General features: G+C 47.3%; 3 protein-coding genes across 4 annotated transcripts in view; 1 reads left to right on the top strand and 2 right to left on the bottom strand.

The window, feature by feature from the left end:
- LOC123237987 (bcl-2-like protein 2) overlaps nucleotides 1–3,599 on the top strand; it is a 21,246-nt gene extending 17,647 nt beyond the window's left edge. Inside the window, exons 2-7 of the mRNA XM_044665243.1 lie at nucleotides 341–455; nucleotides 1,072–1,139; nucleotides 1,581–1,687; nucleotides 2,291–2,378; nucleotides 2,471–2,622; nucleotides 3,536–3,599. Coding sequence (XP_044521178.1) covers nucleotides 341–455; nucleotides 1,072–1,139; nucleotides 1,581–1,687; nucleotides 2,291–2,378; nucleotides 2,471–2,622; nucleotides 3,536–3,575 — 570 coding nt within the window. The 3' untranslated portion in view covers nucleotides 3,576–3,599. The remainder of the gene's footprint in view (nucleotides 1–340; nucleotides 456–1,071; nucleotides 1,140–1,580; nucleotides 1,688–2,290; nucleotides 2,379–2,470; nucleotides 2,623–3,535) is intronic.
- Nucleotides 3,600–8,778: 5,179 nt separating this feature from the next.
- On the bottom strand, nucleotides 8,779–15,860 carry SLC22A17 (solute carrier family 22 member 17). Its single transcript, XM_044665242.1, has 9 exons — nucleotides 15,083–15,860; nucleotides 14,887–14,990; nucleotides 14,423–14,577; nucleotides 13,816–13,981; nucleotides 13,387–13,532; nucleotides 12,973–13,078; nucleotides 12,537–12,763; nucleotides 11,792–11,903; nucleotides 8,779–11,132 (listed from the first exon to the last, which is right to left on the bottom strand). The coding sequence occupies exons 1-9, from the start codon at nucleotides 15,479–15,481 to the stop codon at nucleotides 10,844–10,846; spliced, it is 1,704 nt and encodes a 567-aa protein (XP_044521177.1). The 5' UTR covers nucleotides 15,482–15,860; the 3' UTR covers nucleotides 8,779–10,843.
- A 1,211-nt stretch (nucleotides 15,861–17,071) lies between these two features.
- On the bottom strand, nucleotides 17,072–26,656 carry EFS (embryonal Fyn-associated substrate). Of its 2 annotated transcripts, XM_044662271.1 has the most exons (7): nucleotides 26,603–26,656; nucleotides 25,650–26,211; nucleotides 22,993–23,271; nucleotides 20,762–20,902; nucleotides 19,816–20,550; nucleotides 18,796–18,891; nucleotides 17,072–18,263 (listed from the first exon to the last, which is right to left on the bottom strand). In XM_044662271.1, exons 2-7 carry the CDS (start codon nucleotides 25,659–25,661, stop codon nucleotides 17,829–17,831), a joined length of 1,698 nt encoding a protein of 565 aa, XP_044518206.1. In that variant the 5' UTR covers nucleotides 25,662–26,211; nucleotides 26,603–26,656; the 3' UTR covers nucleotides 17,072–17,828. The 2 variants fall into 2 exon arrangements, with proteins under 2 accessions (XP_044518206.1, XP_044518205.1); XM_044662270.1 differs by lacking the exon at nucleotides 26,603–26,656 and having other exon boundaries at nucleotides 25,650–26,319.
- Between the last annotated feature and the right edge of the window lie 61 nt (nucleotides 26,657–26,717).

Raw genomic sequence — 26,717 nt, 5'->3', positions numbered from 1 at the left:
GGCGGCGGTGGCGGCGGCGGCGGCGGCGGCGGCGGTGGTGGCGGTGGTGGCGGTGGTGGCGGCGGCAGCGGCGGGCGGGAGGCCGAGGCTGGGGCCCAGGCCGGAGCCGGAGCCAGGACGCGTTGGGGCCCGGCCCGGGACGAGGTGGGGGGGTGGAGGAGGGAGGAGGAGCGAGAAGAGGGGGGAGTGGAGGGGGCTGAGGGGCCCAGGAGGGGGCTCCCCGCGGGCCCGAAGGGGAGGGGGGCTAGCGCTTGTCTCGGGCAGTCTCGGTGGCCAGAGAAACCGAGGAGGCCCCTCCATGTTTCCTCTAAGCCCCGCTATCCTACCTCACCCACCCCAGGAGCTGGAGGCCATCAAAGCCCGAGTAAGGGAGATGGAGGAAGAGGCAGAGAAATTGAAGGAGCTTCAGAACGAGGTGGAGAAACAGATGAACATGAGCCCACCCCCAGGCAATGGTGAGCGGCTTCTGCGCCGGGACGTGCCCAGAACCGAAGGAAAGAGGGGACGACCAGTGGTCTGGGGGAGTAGAGGGAGATGAAACATCTTTCCTTGGTGACCTTGCTAGGGACCGTGGTTTTAGAGAGGGCATTATTGTCATGTTTTCTTTCTCCTTTAAGCTAGTGACTTGCCTTTATTACCTAGAATCCATAAACTTAGGTTTAATTCCCACCCCCTTACCCTCCATTTAGGTATAGTCTCAGTGATAAATTAGCTCTCTAGCGCTAAATTTAGGTAGGGACTTTTCTGTGCTAAGAGAACAATGATAATATAATGATTTTTATATATGCAAACTAGAGAGGACCTTAGAGGTCATTTGATTGAAGCCTCTCATTAGGAAACTGAGGCACAAAGAGGAGAAGGGACTTGAGCAAAGACACATATAGGTAGTAAATAGCAAGGTTCTGATTCCTTTCTTACTGGAACACATCCCTTCAATTTGCCCTTTTTCAGGACAAATCATGGGAAGTCTCTCAGGGATGTGACACTGCTTGGATTACTTTCTGTTGAGGTGTTAGAAGTGGGAGTTTGTATGAGGATCAAGTAGAAAAGGAAAATTGCTCTCTTTTATAGCTGGCCCAGTGATCATGTCCATTGAGGAGAAGATGGAGGCTGATGCCCGATCCATCTATGTAGGCAATGTAAGTATTAGTCTCTTCCTGGAAGAGGCCTGTTATTTTGAGGAAAGATTTAGAAAAAGGACCTATTGAGCCAAAACTTTATCTTCAGGAGAAGGGGTTTGTGGGGTATTTGGGATTAGACTGGGAGTGGGAGGTGTCTATATAAATTGTAGAATTTACAACTGGGAAAATTGTAAATGCTTTTTAGTCCTGTATTTTGTAGATGAGGAAATTAGTAAGTGTTGTGAATTGCAATGGAGAAAGCATGGGTTAGGGCAGAAGAGGGAATGTTTCTGATTTTGTAGTTAGTTTGCCTTTTGTTAGCACTTAGATTTAGGAGGCTCAACCCCCCCCCCCTTTTTTTTTCTCCCCATCCTCCCTACCCCCAACACTTGATTAACAGCTAGTGTTTGTCTTAGGTTGTGTTTGTCCTATCAGTGAAAATTGTCTTTTTCTGCTTAGGTGGACTATGGTGCAACAGCAGAAGAGCTGGAGGCACACTTCCATGGTTGTGGTTCAGTTAATCGAGTTACCATCCTTTGTGACAAGTTCAGTGGCCATCCTAAGGGGTAAGCGGTAGTAGAGCACAGGGTTACATTCATTTCATCAAAATTTAAAAGTTAGGCAGGTATATGCTATATCTTGTACATTGTTGAATGTGGAGAGGCAGCTTCTTGAGTATTGGGTAGAGTTGGTCTTGAAGCCAATTCGATTTGAATTAAAGTTCTGCCTCTAACACATGCTGGGCAAGTAATAATTTTTCAGTGTTCTAATCAACTCTGTAAGACTACTCATTGTAGAAAAGGTGCCAGCCTAGATTGATAGGAGTAGTTTCTTCATCTGGACATTCCTTACACCAGTGAAATCACAAGGTTCCGTCCCTGTTTTTGTTGAATGTAAGCTCCTTGAGAGATCAGTTCATTTTTGAGCATTGATTGATTGTATTTGTTTCCCTGGGGTTAGTATAGTTTTCACATAGGTGCTTATTACATATTTGTCTAGACTAGAATACATTAAGTCATATGGCCTTCCTCTCAGGAGTTGACATACTGGGATAGCAAGTGATATAGGTGATATAGGTGGACTTAGGGGAGATGTGGATATATAGAAAACTAGAAAAACTAAATTAATGTATGGAAATGTATACATCTCTGTTTTCTCCCCTTTCCCAGGTTTGCATATATAGAATTTTCAGATAAAGATTCGGTCAGGACGTCGATGGCCTTGGACGATTCTCTTTTCAGAGGAAGACAGATCAAAGTAAGCACTTGCTCGCTTGCTCTCTTCTGAGTATTACATTTCAATTCTGAGAACTGCTTTTTACCTGGCTTGACCATTTTCCATTTGCTTAGGTGATACCAAAACGGACCAATCGGCCGGGGATCAGCACCACAGATCGGGGTTTTCCACGTGCCCGATATCGTGCCAGGGCTACTAACTACAGTAGTTCACGCTCTCGATTCTATAGCGGCTTCAACAGCAGACCCCGGGGCCGAGTCTACAGGTCAGGATAGATGGGCTGCTCCTCTCTCCTCTTCCCCATGAGTCCTATTCCTTGCCTCTCATCTGGTTCAAGTCCTCACTCCCTATTAGGGACTTCGTTCCTTGCCTGTGTGTGACAGCAAGCTTGAATACAGCATCCCAGTCCTTAAACAGTAATGGGGGATGAGGAGAGAGGTAGTAGTCCCTTCTTTTTCCCAAATCCCTTCCTATTCTTCCTCATAGTTACTAGTAGGACTAGCATGAAGGTGGTGTCTACACAGAAATCTGGGTATGGAACCAGGTGTTAGTGTCCATTGTGAGAAGGGAGGAGGGAGTGTGTTGAGCTTTTTCCCTAGGATGTGGGAAGGGTTTGAAAGTGTCAGTATCTCTAAGAAAATAACAGAGCCAGATTAGATCTCCCTAGTTCTGGATGAGGATATTGAGGTTATATTTACTACCCTTTGCCAGGATTTTAGGGATTATAATTTTCTGGATGTTAGTTGCTTTGATAATCATAGGTCAGTTTTTTTTAATATCCTTAACATATAGAGGAGAAGTTCGCCGATAGCTTTTCAGAAGAGCTGCTACCTGATTGTTGGATAGTTAGGAAAGGGACTTGTGGTGGTAATGTCTTTCAGGGGCAATAGGATGAATAACTTCTAGGGGAAGGTTGGAAACTATTAGAATATTTAGGAACTGAACCTCTCCTCAAGTTTTTTTTCCCTCTCCCCTACTGGGACATTCTCTCTTGAGTGCTTTGTAGTTTTCTTTTCATCATCCAGATGACTTCCCTTCTGCTGATTTGTTCCCTCTGGGGGGATTTTAAGCGTTAGTAGTTTTTCACTTTCCCCTTAGACAGGAACTAGAGTTGGGAGGGGGTTGTGTTGAGATGTCCATTAACTATGTTTACACCCAACTCTCCTTCTTTTTTCTAGGGGCCGGGCTAGAGCGACGTCATGGTATTCCCCTTACTAAAAAAAACAAAACAAAAAAACAAAACAAAAAAACACAAACACAAAAAAAAACCAAAAAAGTGTGTATTAGGAGGAGAGAGAGGAAAAAAAAGAAAGAAGGAAAAAAAAAGAATTAAAAAAAAAAAGAAAAACAGAAGATGACCTTGATGGAAAAAAAATATTTTTTAAAAAAAAGATATACTGTGGAAGGGGGGAGAATCCCATAACTAACTGCTGAGGAGGGACCTGCTTCTGAGGGTCTGGTCAGGGGAAGGGCCCCCAGGGAATGGGACAGGGGGCTGCTCATTCACTCTGGGGGTTCGACATGGACAAGTCTCGACTTCGAAAGCTGTTCCCTTCCTCCTCCCCCCTGCCTCCCCTCCTCACTTCACCCACTGGGGCTGCTCAGGGGTGGGGGCAGGATGGTGGGAAAGGTTTTACCCAAGGGTATGTAAGGACACAAAACTGTTCTGCTTGTTACCCTCCCTCCATCTCTTCCCTATTCTCCTTCCTGCCTGCCTCTTATCCTGCCAATTACCCCCCCCTCCCCTCTTCCTAGCTCCCTGTCCTTCATCCCTGGGACTACTTCTCCTGACCCTCCAGAAATTCCCTGGTGATCTATTTTGTTTCCGTTTGTGTTTCTGTTTCTGTTTTGAGTGTCTTTCTTTGCAGGTTTCTGTAGCCGGAAGATCTCCGTTCCGCTCCCAGCGGCTCCAGTGTAAACTCCCCTTCCCCTTGGGGAAATGCACCACCTTGTTTGGGGAGGATGGGGGGGTGGGTGTTTTTTTCTTTTTCTTTTTCTTTTTCTTTTTTCCTTTTTTCTTTTAATTTTGGTTTTGGAGGGGGCGGGAGGAAGTGGGAACAGGGGATGGAGGGGAGGGTTTGGGGATTTTGTTTATTTTTTTAGGTATTTCCAGGGGTGGGAGGAATTTTTTTTTTTAATATGTGTCATGAATAAAATAAAAATGTTTTTTGAAAATAGTGTACAGTCTTTTCAATGCAAGGAATATTTGTTTCTCTTAGATCTCTCCTAGAAGGCGAACCCACCTTGGTCGGAAGTGGTGGTGTTATGGAGGTAGATCTGCCCTTTAAAATTTAAAAGTAGGCATTAAATTACAAATAGTTGGGATAATTAAGTCTATGATTGAGGGAAACTAGTTTTCTGAACTATATGTTGTTTTCCTAGGCATTTGATAGGTGGAAATGTAAGCTAAGACCAGAAAAACCCAAGTGGCTAGGTAGATGACCTAAATGCTTATGTGTACTGTATGTACCTTAGAAATCCACCATTGTGGTTACTTTGTTAATCTCTTAATTACATTTTTTTCCTTTTAAAAATTTGATCATTAACATTTCCACACATGCCCATATTCCAGATTTTTTTCTCACTTGAAAGAAAAATTGTTTAAAATAAATTTTCAATGAGCAACTGGTAAGCATTTGCAATGAAAGGAAAGCGATAAATGATTTAATAGTAAAGCTTGCTTTTCTTCTAGGCTCTATTCCAGGGTTTTGTTTTGTGTTTTTGAAGGAATGCATAAGATGTGATTTTGAAAACACATTGCCACTCTTAAGAAGAGGATACAACATGCCTATTAATAATTGTATCTAATTATATTTTAAATTGGGTTTGGGTAAGTGTTGCTGTCTTCTGTTTTAGACACCACTGCTGTACACACTTGGTTTTAGGTTATGTCTCCACAGCTTCACTTAAGCCTTAGGCTATTAGGCTACCTCTCCTAGCTGTAAGGCTGTGTGAATTTAGGAAATTAAGCTATTTTTTATTTACTCAGCTATAATGATTGTGAAAGTAAACTAATTCTAAAGGGGTAGATAATTAGAATGCTAGCATTCTTACCAAATATTTTGGGTTATCACAAGGTTTTGAATTAATGCTACCTATATCTTAAAAAAAAAAAAAAACTTTTAGAATTGATACTAAGTATCAGTTTCAAGGCAGAAGAATGGTTAGGGCTAGGCAATTGGTGTTAAGTGACCTGAAGTATTTGAGACCATATTTGGTCCCAGGATCTCCCATCTCTCAGCCTCCTCTCTATCCACGGAACTCATCCAGCTGCCTCTATCTAAGAGTTTCTTAAAACACTGCAATTCTAAAACTTTTCTTTTGCATTTAAAAATCTTTTTTCCTTTATTGTCCAGAGATTCAAATCAGAGTACCCTCATTGCTCATCTCTAGTGTATCCCATTTAAAGATAGGGAACTGAGGCAAAAGGGTTTCAGTGACTTGCCCAAGGTCACACAGTAAGTGTTGAATTCATATTTGAACTACAGACCAAATGTACCACCTACCTCCCCCAAGCCCATCCATATCTATTTAAATAATCTAAACTAGATGTGAACTTTGTGTTCTGTAAATGTTTCGTGATGCTTTTCCTTGTCTCACATGCCACTTTTGCTAGCCAAGATCCCCATTCTTGACCCAATTCAGCTTTCCAATGAAGGCTTCTTTTACCAATATGACTCAGAATGATCTTGGAACTTATATAGCAAGTATTATATACTAGACATTTTAGTCACTAATAATAGCTTCACTTGTTTTTTTCTCCTCTGTAAATTATTTGAGAACAGATTTGTATTCCCCAGACCTTTGGATTTGTAGAGGATTGATGTTTGAATAAATTTAGCTAAGGAATTTGTGGGATTTAGGATTAGTTTAGCGGGTGAAGAAGTGGATTAAGCAATATTACCTGTCTACCAGAGGGTGGAGTATGGCTTGCTAGCTAAATAGCTGAATTTTCCTCTGCAGGTTAAAGTTGGTCTAAGAATTTTCCTTCATGGTTGGTTGCTCATGATTGTTTTTGAATTAGGGAATCCCATCTCTTAGGGATCCTGTGTATCAGCTGTGTTGGGTCTCCGTTGGCTGCTCTTAGAAGTTGTACTACCTTCCCCCCATTCCTTTCTTAGTCCAATCGTCACTGACATAAAAGTTATTTTCTCAGACCTAGGACCACCCTCCTACTCTAACCACGCCATTCAAATATTCTGTTTTATTATTATTTTTTCCACTGGAGGAGCTAATCCTATATTTGATTTTTAAATTGGATCTTAACATTTCAAATAGTATAAGTTAGCTATTCTTATATAAAGTTAAGAGGGGTTGTTTCCACAGCAAAATTTTTTAGGGGGCTGGTGATGACAAAGGTAACAATCTCAGTTCTTGTCTTAAAGATTCAGATTTCCTATCCTTTCAGATTTTCACTTATTTTTGCCATGAGCCATACACAGTGTACCCATTCTAGATGGTGAATATCTATGACTTGGAAGGTAAGGGGTATGAAACGGAAAATAGTATCTTCCATAAATAAAATTCCCAACAATTTCCCTGGGAAATAAAGGGGACATTCAGACAACCTGCCTAATGTTTTTTGAAGTTGAGAGATATTTGAAATATGTCAGCTTGGTTGTCTGAATAGCACATTGGTGGCAAGACCTAAAGGTTCCTTACAGATAGCAGGGAAAGTTATGTACTTCACAGGACAATCTACCCAGTTTATTTACTAGATGACCAACCTTACCTGATCCCAGTATTTGGGAAAAACCCTAGATCTTTTCTTTGTACACTGAGTCTGTGGAATAGTCACTGGCAACTAATCATGTACACACATACTTTCAAGTTCTAAACTATTTGAGGCTGGTGCTATACCTTTTTGTTAAAAACTAAAAAGGGGTGGGGGTGGAGAAGAAGAGGCAGTAAAGGGAATGGGTATTAAGTTATATGTGCCAGGTCTAGTGCTGATCACTTTTTTAATTATCTTCATTTGATCCTTTCCACAAACTGAGTTAGATGTTACTATGATTCCCATTTTAGAGTTTAGGAAGCTGTGGCAAACAAATAACTTGGCTGGGGTTATGTTGAGGCCTGATTGGTACTCAGAAGTTCCTGACTCCAGACCCAGCACTCTATCCACTGTGCTACCTAGCTCTATCTTAAGAATTTGATAAATTAGGTCACTTGCCTCTGATATCTTTGAGCATTTGTGGCAGTGTTGTAAAAGTGGGCTCCATTGAAGTCCTACTTTGAAGCCATGATTCTGGGCTTTCCAAGGCTGAGCAGGGGCAGGGTTGAGAACTGGCCATGGAGCTCAGAAGTTTGGCTGTCCTTACTGTTAGTGTGGCTCCAGCGATGAAGTGTGCATCTATTCTCTGAACTTTGGTCTAAATCTAAAAGGGTATCCCCAGGTTGGCTGCAGGGTGAAAATTTTTTTTCAGCCACAGTAACTGCCCATACATAGGGGTTGCATGCTACTACAAGGTAAGGAGAACCATGCCATGTTATAGCTCCTCAAGGTTTTAGATTCTAAAATTTAGAGCGTTCAAATGGACATCTATGCTGTTCACCGCAGGTGAAGGATGTGTTTCAAGATATCCCTAACTTCCATCACTGTGGATCAATCATCATCCATGAATTTATCTCAATCCTTATTGAATTTTGGGTTTTGAGTTGGTATAGCTCCACATAAGTAAAAACTCCCAACACCTATTATGTGCAAATGAAGGTGGCAATTTCTTGTATTTGGGTGTGATAACTCCTTCAAGGTTCCAAGGGAGACCTGAATTCTAGTCTTCTAGGATTTGGTGATTCAGGCTTTTACTTTCCTTACTGCTTTTAACATTTTCCTAGGTCTGCATTTTGAATGTATATCTTAACCTACCTAGCTACACTGTAAATTCTAAAATGCCTGACTGTGCCCACTACTATACTGGCACAATAAATACTTGTCAAACGTCTTCACTGTTTAGCAGCCTTGTAATTTCACAACTTGAATGGCTATTTCTTACATCTTAGCTTACATGCTGCTTCTCCACCTATCATGAGACTTTGCCTCATCTCCCTTAGAGTCTAGCCCTTCTTCAGGCTCTGCAATTATTTTTTATGTCTTTTCTATTTATTTGTCTGTGTGCCTATTGTTTTCTTCCCCAGAAATAAGCACTTCCGGAACAAAGCATTTTAATTTTTGCCTTTGTGCCCCCTAAACTTGTTTTTTTTTAAATTCTGCAGGCAAGAACTGCTCTAACATTTTAGTTTTTTTCATCTGGACTTTTGCCAGTTCTGTTAAGAAGTATTGTACATTGACAAGGAAATTAATACATTATTTTTGTCATTTCTTTTGAAATGACTATTACTCAATAGTATATACTATGCCAAATTATTAGCAAATAAAAAAGTAAGATTTTTTTCAAAGTACTCAAAGACCATTCCCATATATGATTTTAATACTCAGTTCACACAGATTCTCCAGAGGTAGATATAGGTGGGGCATTATTTCCATATTACCAATAACCCAAGCCAGTGGGGGAATTCTGACTCCTACTTGTCTTTTGTTTGATACTTCCAGTGGCTATGCATCCCAGATTTTCTTGGTACAAATTTTAAGAGCACTGCCCTTTTAATGAAGAATTATAAGGGGTTTTGTTTCTCTATTCCAGTAGGGAACAGCCTTAGATTTATATGAGTTTTTTTTCCTTCTAAAGATCTCAAAAGTGCTTTCTTATATATGATTTTATTAGTCCACATAGCCCTGAGGTTATTCTTTCCTTAAAAGAGCTCTTACTATCTCTTGCCCAAAACAAGTGACCACTGAAAATACTATGCTTATTCTATTCTTGTCTTCATGCTCTGCCCACACGATGGAAGTATCTTTCTCCTTGGTCTTTACCTAAACAAATCCTACTTTTCAAGGCTCAAATGGAGATCCTTTTCCCTCTTCCCACCCCCAGTGAGGTCTTCTGGTCACTTCAGCCTTCGGTGACTATAGGCAAGTTATTTTTTTGATCCTTGATTCCCCTATTTGTAAAATGAGATTAGACTAACCCCTAAAGATCCATCCAGCTCTTAACATCCCAATGAACGCCAATCAAAGGATTATAGATTTAGAGTTGAAAGAGACCTTAAAGTTATCTCATTTGATCTGTTTTACAGTTAAGGACACAAACTCAGAGAGAAGGGACTAATATAAGGTCACATAAGCAGTGACAGAGGAGAGATTTGAACTCAGGACCTCTGACCAGGTCATCTGACCATAAGTCCCAACACTCTTCTACTCTGCTTCCCATTCTAGGTGCTCTCTTCTAAACTCTTATGGCACTTGTAATAATAATAATAGCTTACATTTCTCTAGAATACTAGTTTACAAGCATTTCTTTCCCACCAACATGATCAAATAGGGAGTGCAAGCAATTAAGAACCCCATTTCACATTTGAGTAAGCAGGCTCAGAGATGAGCTGTAGGATTCTGAGTTGCTGCTTTACATGAACTGCCTTAGTATTATTATTTAGTTTTGACATGTGTTGACTTTCCAATCAGATCATAATATGCTGCTTGAGGGCAGAGGGCACCTATGATGTAGTGCCTCCTCGTTTCTTCCCTTAGGACCTAGAACACACAGGAGGCTCAATACATCCTTGTTGCATGAATGAAGCAATTCATGGGCTTGATAATCAGCTCCTGGTTTGGGCAGCCGCTTCCTGCATCTAAATCTTTCTTGAAGGAATTTGGGTGTGGTAACGGAGGAGAGAGCAGATCCCCAAATGAAACATTCCAGCCCCATTAAGGCTACTCTCTTCCATCCCGACCTCTAGTAGTTGTTCTACTAGCTGTTCATGGGACAATAGCTGATGAAGGAAAGTAGCAAAAATCATTTCTCCAGAGCCCAGTGAGAGGGAAGAAATGGCGGGATACGGGATTGGTATGTTTCAGACCTCAGAGACACCCTCCCTTCACAAGAGATGGTCATGTAGAGGACAGCCAAAAAAAAAAAAAAAAAAAAAAAAAGAGGAGGAAAGTTCAAGCTCCTCATTGTTCTTCCATTGAAATTTTCTTTATTGAAATATAAGTAGTAGGCCCAGTGTGTCTCCCTGGGTGAGGCTAGAGAGAGCCCTGCCGCTTTTACTGCAGTCGGCACCTGTGTCCTCTGCAAGGGGATCACCATACGGAAATCCATGATCCTTTCCCCAGACAAGGGGGACCACGAAATAGCAGGGAGAAGTAAGGGAAGCAGGCCTTTGATCTCCCCTTGTCTAAATGAGGCATCCCACGGGCTGGGATGTGCTGAACTCCACTTTCCAGGTGGCCTTTGTGTACTCCATATTCCTATTGGAGAAGGTTCACTCAACTTCCTTCATGTCTGTGGTCCACTCTTGGCGTACCCTGGCCTTCCTATAACCAACATGGCATGCTCTGGTGTTTCCCATCTCCATCATGGATCTGTTAGCCTCTGTATTTCAAAAGTAGTGCCCTCCATTCTCCTGTCAGCATCCCCCCGTGGCACTCAGAGGGCAGGTGTTGGCGTGGCAAGCAGTGGGACATGGTCACAACGGGTTGGGGGGGGTGGTCTTAGCAAGGAGGGCCGACGACAGAGCTCCCCGTCCCTCAGGGCCTCTGGAAGGGCTTTGCGTTTGCTTTCAGGCAGCAGCATGATGCTGACGATGCAGAGGAGGGCACAGGCTGCCAAGACCACATGCTGCAGGAAGGCACCACGACCAGCATGGAGACGCTGTACTGGACCACTCAGCTGACCCAGTGCCCCCAATGCCAGGATTAAGCCCAAGCCCCGTCCCCTGTGGAAGAGGAAAAATGAAACTCAGACATAGTCTGAGGACCCCAAACCTGTTCTAAATGCAACTTCTCCAGTTTAGAGCTGACCTATCCTGTCCCCTTCCTTCATTATCTCTTTCCTGATAATATCAATATTAAGAAGAATGCCTCTATGGATTTTTCTCTACTGTAAGAGAGTTATGTGTCTTCTTTCACAACACAATAAACATGGAACTATGTAGTAGATGATAACATGTATCATTTATATCATATCACTTGCCATCTTGGGAAGGGAGGTGGAGAACGTGGATAACAAAATGTCAGAAAATGATTATTAAGAATTGTATTGATATGTAAAGAAGCAAAAAAAGAATAATAATAGGTAACACTTATACAGTGCTTTATGGTTTGCAAAGTGCTTTACACATCTCTCATTTAATCATCAAAATAACACCCTGTAGCAGGTGATATTATTACCTTTATTTTATAGAGGGGAAACAGAGAGGTGACTTTCCTAGGGTCATTTAGCTAATAAAATACCGGGGACAAAACTTGAACTCGGGTCTTCCTGATTTCAGGGCCAGCATTCTATCCACTGACCATCTTAGATCTTGCCCTTATCTCCCATAGAATCAGGCTGGAGCTGGCCCATTTCCATTTGAGTCTAACCCCTAGTTCTCACCGGACTGTTGTAGGGATGACCTCTGCAGCAAGAAGGATGCTGAGGACACCAGCAGCTTGGGAGAAGAAGAGGCCAAGTATGGAGAAAGTCGTGATAGCCACATCATTCAGATCTGTAGGAACAAAGGGAAGAGGTTTCCGAGTCAAAAAGACCCCAGTGGGGTGTCTGAAGTCCTGGAGCCTTGATTCTCTCCTTAGTATCTAGTGTGGTACTTTGCACAGTCTAAGTGCTCAACAGATGTTTGTTGATGATAATGAGGACTGACACTAACCAGGAAAATAGAATGGAGTTGGTGATAGAAAAGACAGTGGGAAGAAGTATCCATGGGATAGTAGGGTTTATATACGAGAGAGGTATGGGGCAGGCAGGTGGTGCAGGGGATAGAATGCCAAGCCAGGAGTCAGGAAGCCTCATCTTCCTCAGTTCAACTTTGGCCTCAGACACTTGCTAGCTGTGGGACTCTGGATGAGTCACTCAACCTTGTTTGCCTTAGTTTCCTCACTTTTAAAATGAACTGGATATGGAGAAGGAAGTGGCAAACACTCTAGAGCCTTTGCCAAGAAAACCCCAAATTCAGTCATAAAGAGTTGGACGGGGCAGAAAAATGACTGAAAAAAATGTACTTTGGGCACAGGATCAGAGATTTAGCTTATCTGATAGAGTCATAGCCTAAGACTCCCCAGAAATGGGCTGGAACCCCTGTGAGAAGAAGGGACAGGTATTGTCATGATTCTGGGATGCTCACAATCTCTCAAGCCCAACAGCACAAGAGAGGCAATGCCGGTGAAGGTCATTGTGAGCAGCAGGATGCCCCGGCGGCCGAAACGGTCAGCGGTAACCCCCAGGAAGACACAGGCTAAGCCTGCTGTGCCACCAGCCAGCAGGGAATACAGGTTGAAGTCGACCTGGGACTTTCGTCCCACTCCTCCTCCCACAAGTTGGTAGCAATGCCTAATCCCATGGGCAATGAAGCTGTAGGGGTGAGACAAATGGAAAGACCCTGAGCCTTGATCCTTCATCTCTGCTGGAACTCATAGCCTCAGTTTCCCAGAACCCAAGCTACAAACCTCTTGTGGAATCCCTTAGGTTTAGCCCACTGGGCTAAAGGGTCTCCCCCAATTCCTGCCAGCTAAGTCTCTCTCTATGGTCCAGCACCCCTTCCCACTTTGCTCAGTGCTCACGTGGTGAAGCCCAGGATAAGTAGGTTTTTCCAAATGTTTCGACAGCTAAGCAAGGCTGAGAGGGAGATCTGGGCGGCTGCTGGAAGGGGACAAGTGTTCTCCAAATCTTGGGGAGGAATGGAAAGAGAAAGACATAGAAGTATACTTCAGAGATCGAGGTGGTTATGTGGGCACGTGCCTAAACTTATAGACACGATCTGGTCCTTGGGAAGGGAAAACCCCTACCCAGAAACCCTGCTAGGATGTGTGGACATGTTTTTGGAATGAGAGCGCTCTCTGAGGCTGGTTTCCACAGGAGAGGGGCTCCATGACTGTCCAGGTATCAAGTACGTATACAGAGTCACCCACATGTGCATCCCCTTACATGTTATTCACTAGCTAAGAGCCTTCTCGCCTTCTGCCCTGGGATCTCACCTCGAAGTGCTTCTTCAGCTTCATCCCCCAATGGCTCCCCCCGTGGTCTATTCCTTTGAGCCAGAATTCTCAACACAGCCTGAGCCTCTGTTGTCCGACGAGACACCAAAAGCCACCTTGAAGACTCCAAGAAGAGACCTGGCCAACTAGACAGGCGGGGTGAGGACCAGGGGAGAGGGAGGGAAGGAGAAGGAGCTCTCATTACATAGTTAACATTCTCTATCCTGGGGTATTTCTTTGCTAGTCCTGTGGAACATGAAATTCCTATCATTGGTAAGCTGGGAAAGGAGCCTTGGGAGGAGGGACCTCAATGGCGGTGATGGCTGAATAAGTGATTGGATTGCACATCTATTAGGAGTTCTCTAGGTCTAAGGGCTAAGTGGTAGAGGACCTGGGGGAGAGGGGAATGTCGGAGAAGACATCACTGACCCATAGAGCAAGAAGAGGATACAGGGAGCTGTGATCAGTCTGAGCAGAAGTCTCCAGTCCTTGCAGGCCAGAGCCAGGCCCAGGAGCAGAAACTGTCCCACCACTCCCATCAGCTCTCCGGCCAGGACTGCTCGGAGCCGCTGGGAGGGCTCACATAACTCCAGGCCTGGGGACGTCCAGAAGAAAAATGAATGTGAGAGAAGGAGGAGGGGTGCAGTGGGAAGAGGGGTACAGGAGGCAGAGGTTAGAGGCAGGTAAGGAATCTGCTGAGAACCTGAAGTGGGAACAATGGCAGTCACTGAGGTTAGACTCAGCATTCAAAGAAAAGAGTGTTGGAAGGAGTCAGGAGGTGGGGATTCCAGGTTTAACTCTGGCACTAGCTGCCCTCGGGGAAGTGGGTTCACTTCTGTGAGCCTCAGTTCCCTCATCTGTAAAACGAGGAGGCATGACTTGACAGTCTTTAGGGGCTCTGCCTGCTCCATCGCTCCATGCATCCGTGAGACTGCTGACCGCCTGAGACTGGAGACACTGAAGGAAGAGGAAGGGTGAGGGGAGGGAAGAGGAAGGGCGAGGGGAGGGAGGGCAGCACCAAAGGAGCTCTACTCACGGGTCAGGTAGAGGCCGAGATCAGCCCCAGCCAGCGTGAAGCCCAGGAGGAATCGAAGAGCAGTAAGGCTGGGTGGGGAGCCAGCGGCGGCCCCTCCGACCCCACAGGGCCCGGCTAGCCCCAAGGCCAGCAGTATGACCCCTCGACGTCCTACCCTGGAGAAAGGGAAGGCCCTTCCATCACTACATGCCACCACCTTCACCCTCTTCCTCCGCGTAAGGTCAGGACCGCCAGATTGCTGAGATTCCAACTGGGGTCCCCCCCCCCCCAAGACCCAGAGACCGGAGAGAGCATGAGGGATGGGGGCCAGGGCTCTGACCCACGTGGACAGAAGAACCCTGAGAACTAGACTTGCCTTCCAGTGGCAGCTCCCTCTGCCACACTCAGGCAGCCTCCTTCCCTTAGCCCACTTTCCCCTTAGCCTGCTCTCCCAGCGCGGGCACTCCTGCCCTTCACATACATACCTGTCTGCGGGATGGCCCAGACTCAGGTAGCCACAGGCAAAGCCTAAGAGGAAGAGGATCTGCTCCAGGGTTACCTCCCAGCCCCTCTCACAGACTAGATCCCACTGTGGAGGGGGAGAGGAGGGTTTGCTGGGATGGAGGGAGCAGGAGCTCCCCCAGCCCCACTCTCCAGTGTCGCTCGTGCCCTGCCCCTCACCTCGGTGACCATGTTGTTGGTGAGGATGGGGAGCCCGCTGTAGTCCCAGCCATGGGGGCACCGGGTGCTGTTGGGTGGGGGCGGGGGGCAGGCCTCCTCGCTGGCGTTGAGGGTCGGCTCCCACTCGGAGGTATTGGCTGAGGGAGGGCCCGGGCGGCATCTCAGGGGCGGCACCAGCGTGAGGAGGGGGTCTGAGGCCAGAGCCAGGGCCACGAACAGCAGGGGCAGGCAGCTCAACCCTAGCTGCACCTGCTGGGCCCTCCCCACCACCCCCACCTGCGAGAAGAGCACCTCGAAGCTGGGGGGCCCGCTGGGGGCTGCCAGGGACAGGCTGCTCCCCAGGGCGTCGGGGGCTGATGGACCCCCTTCCCCTTCCCCTTCGCCCTCCCGTGGCTCCATTCACCCTGGGGCGAGGAGGGACCGACCTGTGGGGAACAAGAGAGAAAAACAGGGAGGAAGGGAGGGATGGAGAATGACAGAGGAAGACTGGAAGAAGGCTGGTGGGGAGAGAGGGTAGGCTGGTGGGGAGGCGAGGTCTGTGCACCTTCTGGGGGCCAGGCACTCACCCCTCTGGGGCGGGCAGGGGTCGCTATGGCCCTTGGGCTGTTGCTGTTCCCCCCTAGGGCGAGGGGGTCCTGTTAGCCAGGGAGCCGGGGCCTAGCGCTGTGGCCCGGGGAGGGGGGTACCTCCTCTCCCCTCCCCGCCCCTTCTCTTCTTTCCCTTCCTCTGGCCGCTCTCCCGCCTCCTCTCCCCTCCCTGCTATTGATTGCTCCGGCCCACTGGCTGGCCCTCGCTCCACCGCTCTGCTAGACATCCCCCCCCCCTTTCTCCAGCTCTGGGCTCCTTTCTCTCTCCTCCCCTTCCTTTAGACTCTCCTCCCCTTCCCGGGTCCTCCTGGACTCACGCTCGGAGGGAGGGAACCTCGCTCTATCCGCCCTACTTCTGAGTGGCCTCCAGGCATGGAAGCCACCCTACCCGAGAGAGGGGAGAAGGGGGAGCCAGGAACGGGCTGTGGGGGGGGAGGGTTGGCTAGCCTGCTATCCTGCCTGCCCACGGCAGAGGCCGGAGGCTTCCGCTGCCTCCCTCATCTAAAACACTGGCACAGAGGAAAGCTTGCTGGATCTGGGACTAGAGGCCCTGCAGGGCTTAAGTCCGACCTTTACTACCCTCTTGCCCCCTCACCTTCCTGGGGTGTGGGTAGTAGAATGAATGCCCTCTTCTTTGTGTGTGTGTGTGTGTGTGCGTGGAGTAGCCTACATGCCTTCTTCTAATCTCCCAAAAATCTTGGGCAAAGGGGGACCATCCTATTTCCAGGGCAGTTACTGATAGACTAAACAATCCCAGCAAGACCTCCACCTTGCTCTAACATTCTCTTGCCATTTGTTCTAGGGCCGTTATAGGATGCCGGGAATCTCAGAGGCAGGGGGTACACTCCCACCCCACCCCCGCTCCCCTCTTCTTTGAACTGATGAACTGAAGCCTAGGAAAGTCCCAGCCAGCAAGTATCAATTTGTACTCGAACCTGAGACCTTTGACCACTGTTCTACTCTGCCTCATTTACGTAACAGGCTCCTATTTCCTTGACCTTTGTTTGTATGTGTTTTCCCTCTCTCTTGCTGTTCAGTCATTTCTGAGTCTATGAGATCCCATTTGGGGTTTTCTTGCCAGAGGCACTGGAGTGGTTTGCTATTCCTTCTCCAGTTTTTTTTTTTTTTTTTTTTTTTCAGAATGAGGAAACTGAGGCCAAAAAGGGTAAATGACTTGTCCAGGGTCATGAAGCTAGTAAGTGTCTGAGGCCAGATTCGAATTCAGAAAGATGAGTCTTCCTGAATCCAGGCACTATCCACCGAGCCACCTAGCTGTCTCGTCTTCCCTCATACCGGTCCTTAAGTCTGTCCCCGTTCCCAAGTACAATTCTTTGAGACTAAGGGCTTCTCTTCCTCCAGATATCTTACTCATCATCACCAAGACAGACAGGCACAGACATGATCAACAAAGAACAGGCTTTATTGAGGCGCACAATTCCAGTTTATGATGCTCTCTACTTTCCCCCTTTTCCCTCACCGTCTTCACAGGGGCCTTCCCACGACCCCATTTTCAGTTCCAAAAAGATTTCCAGTTTTACTCAGTCCTGGGTGGCCTAAGCTGCAGGCTCAGTGCCTTCGCCTCATTCTCATCTCACCATCTTCCTTGGAGGCGCAGAGGTCCTGAGCTCACCCTGACCACAGGATACGAGGGAATGGCTTCCCTGGCCCTCCCCCAATTTGCCTTTGCCATGCGTTTTTGTCTTCTTGAGGCTGAGCTGGGGAAGCCAAGGGACCAAACGCCCAAGAAGGGGGTGAGATTAGAAATCCTCCCCCTTCCCCTACCTCCTAAGACAGACCATGCGCCTCCTCTTTCCCTCCCCTAACAATGTGGAGAATAATATTAAATATAAATAATTTATATAAAATGGCTCGTACAAAAAGCTGTTGAAGGAGATACAGAAAAGGGAAGGAGAATCCACAGTGGAGAAGTAAGGGAGAATGAGATGAACAGAGGGAATGAAAAAAATTGAGGGGGATCAAGTGCCTATCCCACCCCCCCACCCCCATGTCCCACAGGGCAGTCATGGGGGAGAGGATGACCTCCCTGAGGTCTCCAGAAAAAAGGAGAAAAGGCAGGTAACGGAGTGCCAGGTTGGATTGGAATTGGTAGGTGGGTGGGAAGGAAGGCAGGGTGTCCGGCAGGGAGGGAAATGCGATGCTCAGGGAGCTAAGCCACTGAGCAGGGTGGTGAATTGCAATGCTTGTCCAGCCAGCTCAGCAACCCGCTGGGCCATCTCTCGGGCAGCAGGACCTGAGGGATAACCTAGGGCGGCACCCTTGACAGCCAGCACAGCGGCCCGTAATGCCTGACCCAGAGCAGCCCCGGCGGTGCCAACCTGGGCACGCAAAGGAGCTGATGCAGCCAACCGGCCCAGGGTGTCCCCCACAAACACCAGCCGGTGGGCTGCTACTACCACTCGTTTGCTGTGGGGTACAAAGAGACGAGGGGGATGGTTGGCCCTCGTACTGGCCAGTAGGGCTGCCACAGCTGCCTGCAAAGCTGAATAGTGGCTCTGGCATTGCCCAGCATAGAAGTGTAATAGCTGCAGGTCACCTGAAGGCAGATCGAGGGGCTCCCCTGGGGTCGAGGCCTCCTGTGGGGAGAAGCAGCATTACTTAGGGAGGCTTTGCCAGAGCCCCGACCCTAGGAGAAGCTGACAGCTTTTCCTGCGTGAGCATTTCCCCTTTTAGGATCCCTTCCCTTAGCACTTCTCCCTGAGATCACCCCTTTATTTTACAGGTGAGGGACTCAGAAAGATCAGTGATAGTTTTATAGTTTCTCACTAAGTGCCAAGGCTAGGATTAGAATCCAGGACCTCCGACTTCCCATCTGATGCCATTTTCAATCAACTGGGGCTGCCTACTTTTCTGTTTCCTAACATAGTCAGTCCCCTCTCACAGCATTTTAATCCTTTGAATTTAACTCCTTTCCCCCTTAATTCTAATGCTTTCCTTTTGAATTCTTACTTTACTTTTCCCATCTAACATCTTCCCATCTGAGTGTTCAATCTTTCCTTTGAAATTTTAACTGTCCCCTTGAGTTTTTATTTAGCCCCTTCCCCAAATTATTGCCTCCTTCCCCAGAAGTCTCTCAATGCTCCCTGTTCACACCCAGGAGTGTTTTACCTGCTCCTCTGGCAGTGGGCTCTCTCGAAGCATCGCTTCAGGACCCCCAGGTGTGGCCCCATCCAGGGCATCAGACCCTTGGGCTCTTTCCATCCCCTGTAGGAGGGGACCAGAATCTCAGTGAAATGGGGAGAGGAAGCCTGCCTGGGACTTTCCTTAGACTAGATCTTTTCCTAGACTGCCTACCTGAATTGTTTGCCCCTTGCCTTCTTTTCAGTTCTTAGACCATTATCATTATCATCATCATTTGCCTTAAGGTTTGTGCAAAGCACTTTACAATGATGAGAATTTGATCATTTGCATCATTTAATAATTTTTATCACAATCCCCCATTTTCTAGAATAAATTTGAAAGAGACCTTAGAACTCATCTAATGCCCCCATTCTGCCCCATTTTTATAGATGAGGAAAATGGAGTCCAGAGAAATGAAGTGATTGTCCAAGGCCATATATGAAGAGCTGGAATTTGGACCCATGCCCTTTGACTCCAAATTCCCGGCACCATGATGCTCCAGGAGGTTAAGTCAGAAATGTTAAAGGGACAAAGGTTGGATATAGGGAAGAAATTTCACATAAAAGCTCAGAGCTTGGGGTTAGGAAAATGGAGTTGAGCTTAAGAGTCTGAACTTAGTGCTGGAACCGACTCCTAGAACCAGGAAGCAAATCTAGATTCAGGCTGTGTGGGGCAGTGGGTGGAGGGCTAGTATTGGAGTCAGAAAGATTTGTGTTCAAATGTTACCAATCCTATGGGATGGCCATGGGACAAATCATTTAATCTCCCCATGCCCGAGGCACAGATCTGTGCCTTGCAGGTAGTGATGGTGGTGGTGGTGGGGGAAGTTCATTACACACTCAATCCCTAAACCCATCCAAGGAGGAGGGAAAGAATGACTATGAGATGATACTAAAACTGGGAGAATTCCCCCTTTGTTCCCTCCACTTGCCTCCTCCTTAGTCTGCCTCTCTGGAGATGAACAGCGAAGGAAGGAAGGAAGGATCAGTGCGCAGAGGCTGTGCTCACCTTGAGATGAACGTAGTCATACTCCTCGCCCAGGGGGATGCCCTCATACTCATTGTGGGGATCTGCCATCCCTGCCCCTGCATCAGCCACTCTTCCCTCCTCGTCTCTCTCAGTTTTGCGTCCCATGTAGCTGGGCAGGCGAGGAGGTGGTGGGGGCAGTGGCCGGTCCTGGATACTGCCTTTTCGGCCAGAAGCAGGAGAAGGGATGGGAGACGGGGCTGAGAGTTCCTGGACAGGCAGGGCAGGCAATGGACGCCGGGACAGACTCTCAGTAGAGGGGAGCCTGGGCCGAGGAGGTGGAGGTGGGCTCCGGGCCAGGAGCAGAGCCAGGGTCTCTAGATCATTGGGGGCAGGATTGGGGCCAGGGGGACTGGGTGGTCCAGCAGGTAGAGGTTCCTCAGGACCCAGCAGGGGCACGTCATAGATGGCTTCGTCGCTACTGGTGGAGGTGCTCTCTCCCAGAAGTTCTTCTGGTGCCTCATACAAATTGAGCAAGGCTGATGCCCGCTTCAGGTTGGAGGGGGCTGCGTAAAGGGGGGGCTCTGGTTCTCGCCCCCCTTCCCACTCCAGATCAGATTCAGGAGAAGGCTTCAGAGCTGGAGGGACATCATAGGGAGCATCATCTCCCCCAGGGAGCTGAGTGGATGCTTGGGCTAGGGGACGGGGGAAAGGAACTGGGGAGTCATAGGGGTCATTGGAAGGAACTAGAAGAGCAGCTGGGGGGACATCATAAACCTGGAGGGGAAAAAGGAGCTAGGATCAGGGAGACTCAGAAAACGGTTCCTTGCCTCTCTGGTTCCCTCCCCAGGGAATATCTTTGCAGCAGCCTTCAAACTTGGGCAGATTCCTCTTTCTGTCTCATGTTGCCTCCCCTCCTCTCCCATGCCATTCTTGGAAGCCTCCTAAAGGCAGAATTTCCCAGTTTTCTAAACATCTTCATCCTTACCTCTAGGGCATCTCCAGGAGTGTCTATTTGTGTCCCATTACTTCTGGGGACTTTGTAGATGGTATCTGGGGATGGTGGGCAGGGCCCAGATGAGGGTCTTGGGGCAGAACAGGGCCGAGGTGGTGGAGGTACCACGTATACCTGAATAAGCAGAAGTATGGCATGGGTTAGCAGGGTTGAGAGGGTAGGGAATAAGAGGGTCATGCTACGGTCTCAGGTGGTATAGTCTGAAGAGCTGAGGCCCTCAAGAGAGAGAAGCTACATTCAAAACCCTTTGCTACCTTTGGTCACTCATTTAATCTTTCAAGGCATCAATGTCCTTACGTACAGAGTGATGGGATTGTACTATATGGCCTCTAAATTCCTTTCCAGCTCTAGATCCAGGATCCAAAAAGCATCAGAGCTAGACAGAATCTTAGAAAGTATCTGGTCCAGGGATTCTTAACATGGTGTCTTTGAACTTATTGTTTAAATCTGATACAATTGATTTCCTATTTATTTATTTTTTTGGGATGCATTTTGGGTCCAAGACATGCAAAAAAGAGAATAAACCCTTGATTTAATCCAATCTTCTGGGCGCTCTCTTCTCTTCTCCCTCTATATACTACTTTGCTTGGTGAAACTCTTATGGATTTAATGAACTGATTATGCTGATGATTCTCAGATCTACAGTACCTAGCCCTAACTTCTCTGCTAACTTTGGATCATGTGTCTTTAGCCGTCTCAAAAGATAAGTCCAGAAGATGTCTTAAACTAGACACGTCCAAAATTGAATCCATTATCTTCTCCTCTAAAACCCACCTCCTAACTTCCCTATTCCTGCCAAGGGTCCCACCATTCTCCCAGTCTCTCAGACTCACAACCCAGAAGTCAGTCTGGACTCCTCATTCTCTCTTGACACCCCTCTCCCCATATCTAAGCTGGTGCCAAGACCTATTGATTTCATTCTTGCCACATTTTTTGAATTTTGCCCCCCTCTCTCCTCTGACATTGCCACCAATTCAGACCCATCATCTCAACCCTGATTACTACCAACAGCCTGATGGTGGGTCTTGCCTGCCTCAATTTTCTCCCCAATTCCAACCCATCCTGATTGTCCTAAAGCAAAAGTCCAACCGTGTCACCACCACCACCAACCCCAACTCAATAAACTCCAGTTGATTCGTATTGACTCCAGAATCAGCACAAAATCTGTTGGCCTATAAAACCCTTTACACTCAGCAGTCTAATGTCTTCTCCCTTTCCAGTCTTAAAAAGACGGGAAACTACTCCCTGGCATGTACTCTTTTCTCCAGTGATCTGACCTCCTTGCTAGTCCATGAACAAGACACTCTATCTCTAGCTCCTGGCATTTTCTCTGGCTGTCCCTCATTCCTAGAATGTTCTCCCTCATCTCCACTTCCTTCCCATCCCAACTAATATCTGTCCTCCTAAAGGAAGCCAGCAATGTCTTCCCTCTCTTAATCATTTCCAATCTGGTTTGTACATATTTGTTTGCTTGTCATTTATTTCCCTTTTTAGACTGTAAGCTCCTTGAGGACAGAGACGGTTTTTAGCCTCTTTTTGTTTCCTTCTCACTTGGCAGAGTGCCTGGCATATTATAGGCCTCAGTAAATGTTTGTTAACTGACTGCCTTCCTCATCTTACAAAAGAGGAAACCAAGGCTATTGAGGTTAATTGACCTCCCCAAGATCATATGGTTAATAAATGTGAGAATCAGAACTAGAACTGTCCTCTGCTGATCACCAATACTCTTTCTACCTCACTATCTGTGTCTGTGGGCATCTAGGTGGTACAGTGGAATGAGTGCCAAGTCCGGAGTCAGGAAGACCCGAGTTCAAATCAGACCTCAGACATTTATTAGCTGTGTGACCCTGGACAAAGTCACCTAACCCTGTTTGCCTCAATTTCCTCATTTGTAAAGTAATGTGGGAGAAGGACATGACAAACCACTCCAGTATCTTGGCCAAGAAAACCTCTGAATGTGATCATGAAGAGTCAGACACAACTGGAATAATTGAAAGACAGATCTGTGTCTGCAAAGAAAAGAGTATAATGAAGGGAACAGTGAAGGTGGTGGGGAGAAAAGCTTTTAGATTTTGGGGCCCAGGGAAGGAACTGTATAGACAGAACCTGGGGCTTGGCCCTGGGAAGTCCCAGGAAGGAGGATTAGCCTGAGTTTTCAAGCTAAGGATGAGGAGGGGGGAAACCATCTTCTGGCCCCTGCTTACCTCCTGTTCCACATTACTGAGCCCAGGGACTGGATCAGGTGTGCTCTGGTGAGTGGGAGGCACCTGGTAAAGGTTGCACTCAGGGCTGGGGCCAGTGGGCAGAAGCTTCACTCGGTTGGCGGGCACGATCCCCTGCTGACCATGGAGGGAGCAGAGGCACCAACCTGGCAGTCCTCCTGCCCCTTCTCCTTGCAGCACCCGGAGGACATCGCCCCGTCTGAAGGACAGCTCCTCTGGAGATTCTGCTGTGTTGTCATAAAGGGCCCGGGCCAGCTGGGCCTTGGTGGGGGAGGAAAGGCAAGAGGGAGAGAGAAAGTATTTGATGCCCCATATTCTCCTTCAAATGAGGCAGCATCAATTTGAATTATTTTGAAAATAATAATGATAGCTTACATTTAAAGCTGTAGGGTCACAGGAGTTAACACTGACATAGCAATCCTCTAGTCCAAACCCCCATTTTACAGAAAAGGAAACTGAGGCCCAGGAAGGTTAAACAACTTGTCCAAGATTGTCCAGATAACTAACAGAGTCAGAATTTGAATCTAGGTTCCTTGACTTTAAAACAGTGCTGTGCTCCTTAGGATAGCCCCATGAGATAGGTCATCTAAGAATCATTACTCCCAGCATAACACTGATTCTGTGGTGCCTGCTGCCTGAGGGCCAGGTGTTGTACATTTTGCCTCTAACCTAGGGTTCTAGGGTATCGTTAAAGGGGTTGGGGCATCTCTTGTCCCTGCCACAAGCTCAAGCCTCCACCTATTAGGTTCCCACAATTTTAAGAATCCAAGCACCCCAGTCCCATTTAACCCCTTAACAGATTAGTTTTTACAAAGGAATATTTACCTCAAAGATGTAGCAAGAACAAAACTACAACTATTGTCCCCAGCACAGATGAGATTCATAGTCTAATTTGATTCTTGTGTAGCATCCATCCCAGAGAGGCTAACCAGCTTGCTCAGGGCCAAATGGCTCATATAAATAGAATTAGGTTTCCAGTCTAGGGCTTCTGACTTCAAGTCTGATCTAGTCTACTGGCTTGGAGTCAGGAAGACGTGAGATCAAATCCGAGCCTCAGACACTTACTGGCTGTTTGATCCTGTGCAAATTATTTAACTTTTGTCTGCCTCAGTTTTCTCAACTGTAAATTGGAAATGATAATAAGTATCTATCTCCCAGGGTTGTTTTGAAGATCAAATGAGAGAATATCTGTAAAGTGCCTGGCATAGAGTAGGCACTTAATAAATGCTTATGTGTGCCCCCTCCCCAGTCATTTGTTCAGGATTCAAAAGAGGATTCTTTCCCCCACTTTACAAATCAAGAAAGTAAAAAAGGGATGGCCTAACTCAAGAGTAGAACCCAGGAGTCTTTTATCCCCTGAACCTGAAAGTGTTTCCTTGGAGGATTGGAGGGCAAAGGCTTTGGGCCCAGATTGCTCTGCATACATCCTAGATGGCAGAACCCCAGATGGTTTGGGTAGAGCCTTTACCCAGCACAGAGATCTGGAGGTTCTCCATCTTTCCCTGGTTTCCCAGTGTACCGGAAAATGGGACTAAGATTGGAACTAAGATTATGCTTTCCCTGGGCACTGTGACTCCTTTTGCTCTTTAAATATCTTTGGGCTGGTGGGGAATGTTCTGGTGGGAGGATATGGAAAAGCTAAAGAGTTGATTTTTGAATAAAGGGGTCTCCAGAGAAAAAGGAAGAACTCTCCTATTTGGATAGAGTCTTGGGGCAGGGCAAAAGAAGGGAATCTCTCACTCTCTGGAATCTAGCCAGTAGGGATGAAGCCCAGTGCCGGGAACAATATATAATTGCTGATTGATTGGTTGATGAAGGGGTGGGGTTTCTCTTGCTCTCCCTGCTCCCTATTGGGTCCCCCCAGATGAATTGGAGGGAATGGTTCCCTCCCCCACACACCCCCGCCTACGAGGTTTGTTTAATGGGGGGTGGCAAGCAGCCATGTGCTCCTTGAGAGTCCCCCCTCCCAAAATCTCGTTCTGCCAGCTGTCTCCTCCCTTTGTCCCCAACCTCCAGTGCCTGGAAAGTGGCCTGAGGCTCTACTGACATCATCTCTCTCCCTCACCCCTGTTTTTCTTTCTCTCTCTGGCTCCTAATCTCTCCTTCGGTCCATTTGCTCCTTTCACTTTCTTCCCTCTCTGTGGGGGTGCTTCAGGTCCTCTTTCACTCCCTCCCTTCTTTACTCAGTCTCCTCCCGTTGCCCCCTCCCCTCCTCCCTTTCTCCTGCTTCCGAACGCTTTCTTCCTTGGGAGCTGCCACTGGCCATCTGTCCTGTTCCTAAAAAAAGCTCGTAGGATTTTTGCCTTCATCCTTTGCCCTCTCCCCACACATCACAGGAGCTGTCTCAGGAAAGTAAAGCAGGGGATTGGGGAACACAAGTGTGGGGAGGTGGGGGAGGGAGAGACAGAAAAGAAGAGAAAAGGAGAGAGAGAGAGAAGAAGGAGGAGGGGAAAAGTGAAGGAGAGACTTAAAGAAAACAGCCAGGAAGACACAGAAAAGATGAATGGGGGGGGGGGGGGAGGAATTACAGGAAACACAAAGGGAAAAAAGCTAAACAAAAACAAAAACAACTGAGAGGAAGCTTTGGAGTTTTCTTTTTTCTTCCCACCCGGATCTCTGCACCCCAGGTTGAGACTCACCGACACAGCCATGGTCCCAGTTGCCTGTCTTCTCCCCCTCTTCCTCTGGACTGCTTTTGGGTTCTGGGTAGACTTCAGCAAGAGGCTCCCAACATCATGGTCTGGGGCCCAGTGCCAGCCCCTTCACATGGGGAGAGGCGGCCCCCAGTCTGGGGAGGCTGAGCAGTGACCGGAGCTGAGGTTTGAGGAGGAGAAAGAAAACCCAGCAAGCCCCTAAACTGGGAGGCTGCCCTTTGGGACAAGTAGAGGGGCTGAGACTTCTTTGAAGTCGTCATCCAAGGGGCTCCGACAGCTTCTTTTCCTCCTTACCCCCTCCGGCTCTGAGGGTCAAGGGAAAGGGTCCCTAAGGACCTGGCTCATGAGACTGAGTAGCTTGACTCCGGGTGCACGTACCACATGCCAGAGATCCGGGGAGGACTTAGAGGCCAAAGTTAGGAAAGGGTGAGAAGCCAGGGTTGGGCACCGCTTCAGTCTCTCCAGGGGCAGGGCTCGGGGTGGGGAGGATCCTGGAGTTGTTTGGCTGGGTAAGTAGCTCGGTCTGAACAAGGCTTGCTCTTGGCACCTGAGGGTAGAGGAACTTTTATAAAAGTTTCTCAGGGATGTGGTTTACAGCAGCCTTGGAAAAAGGGATGGTGGGAATGGGAAAGCTGGGAAAGAGAGAGAGATAGAGAGAGACAGAGATCGATCAATTGAGAAGGGTAAGAGCCAAGGCTTGTGCTTGAGACTCTCAGGAGATTGTGAAATCCTTCTGGAGCTAGAGGCAGAGACCTCACAGAAAGGGAGGTTGGGGGGGATTGGAAGATTTGGATTGTCATAAATTCCAAAAAGCTCTTTGGGTTATTGACTCCCCCTCTCCGAGATGCACAGACAACCACTGACAACTGGAGCAAAAACTCATATGCACTAACACACTAGTTCACACACACTCAGGACCTCACACCCAGAATACATACCTACTTTTATATCAGTGACATGACCTCCAAGATGTAGGTTGGCTTGGCAGCTGCCCTTATACTCTCTCTCTCTCTCTCTCTCTCTCTCTCTCTCTCTCTCTCTCTCTCTCTCTCT

The sequence above is a fragment of the Gracilinanus agilis genome, chromosome 2 (assembly GCF_016433145.1).
Source record: "Gracilinanus agilis isolate LMUSP501 chromosome 2, AgileGrace, whole genome shotgun sequence".
NCBI classification, from domain to species: domain Eukaryota; kingdom Metazoa; phylum Chordata; class Mammalia; order Didelphimorphia; family Didelphidae; genus Gracilinanus; species Gracilinanus agilis.
This window is presented reverse-complemented; position numbering and strand designations above follow the sequence as displayed.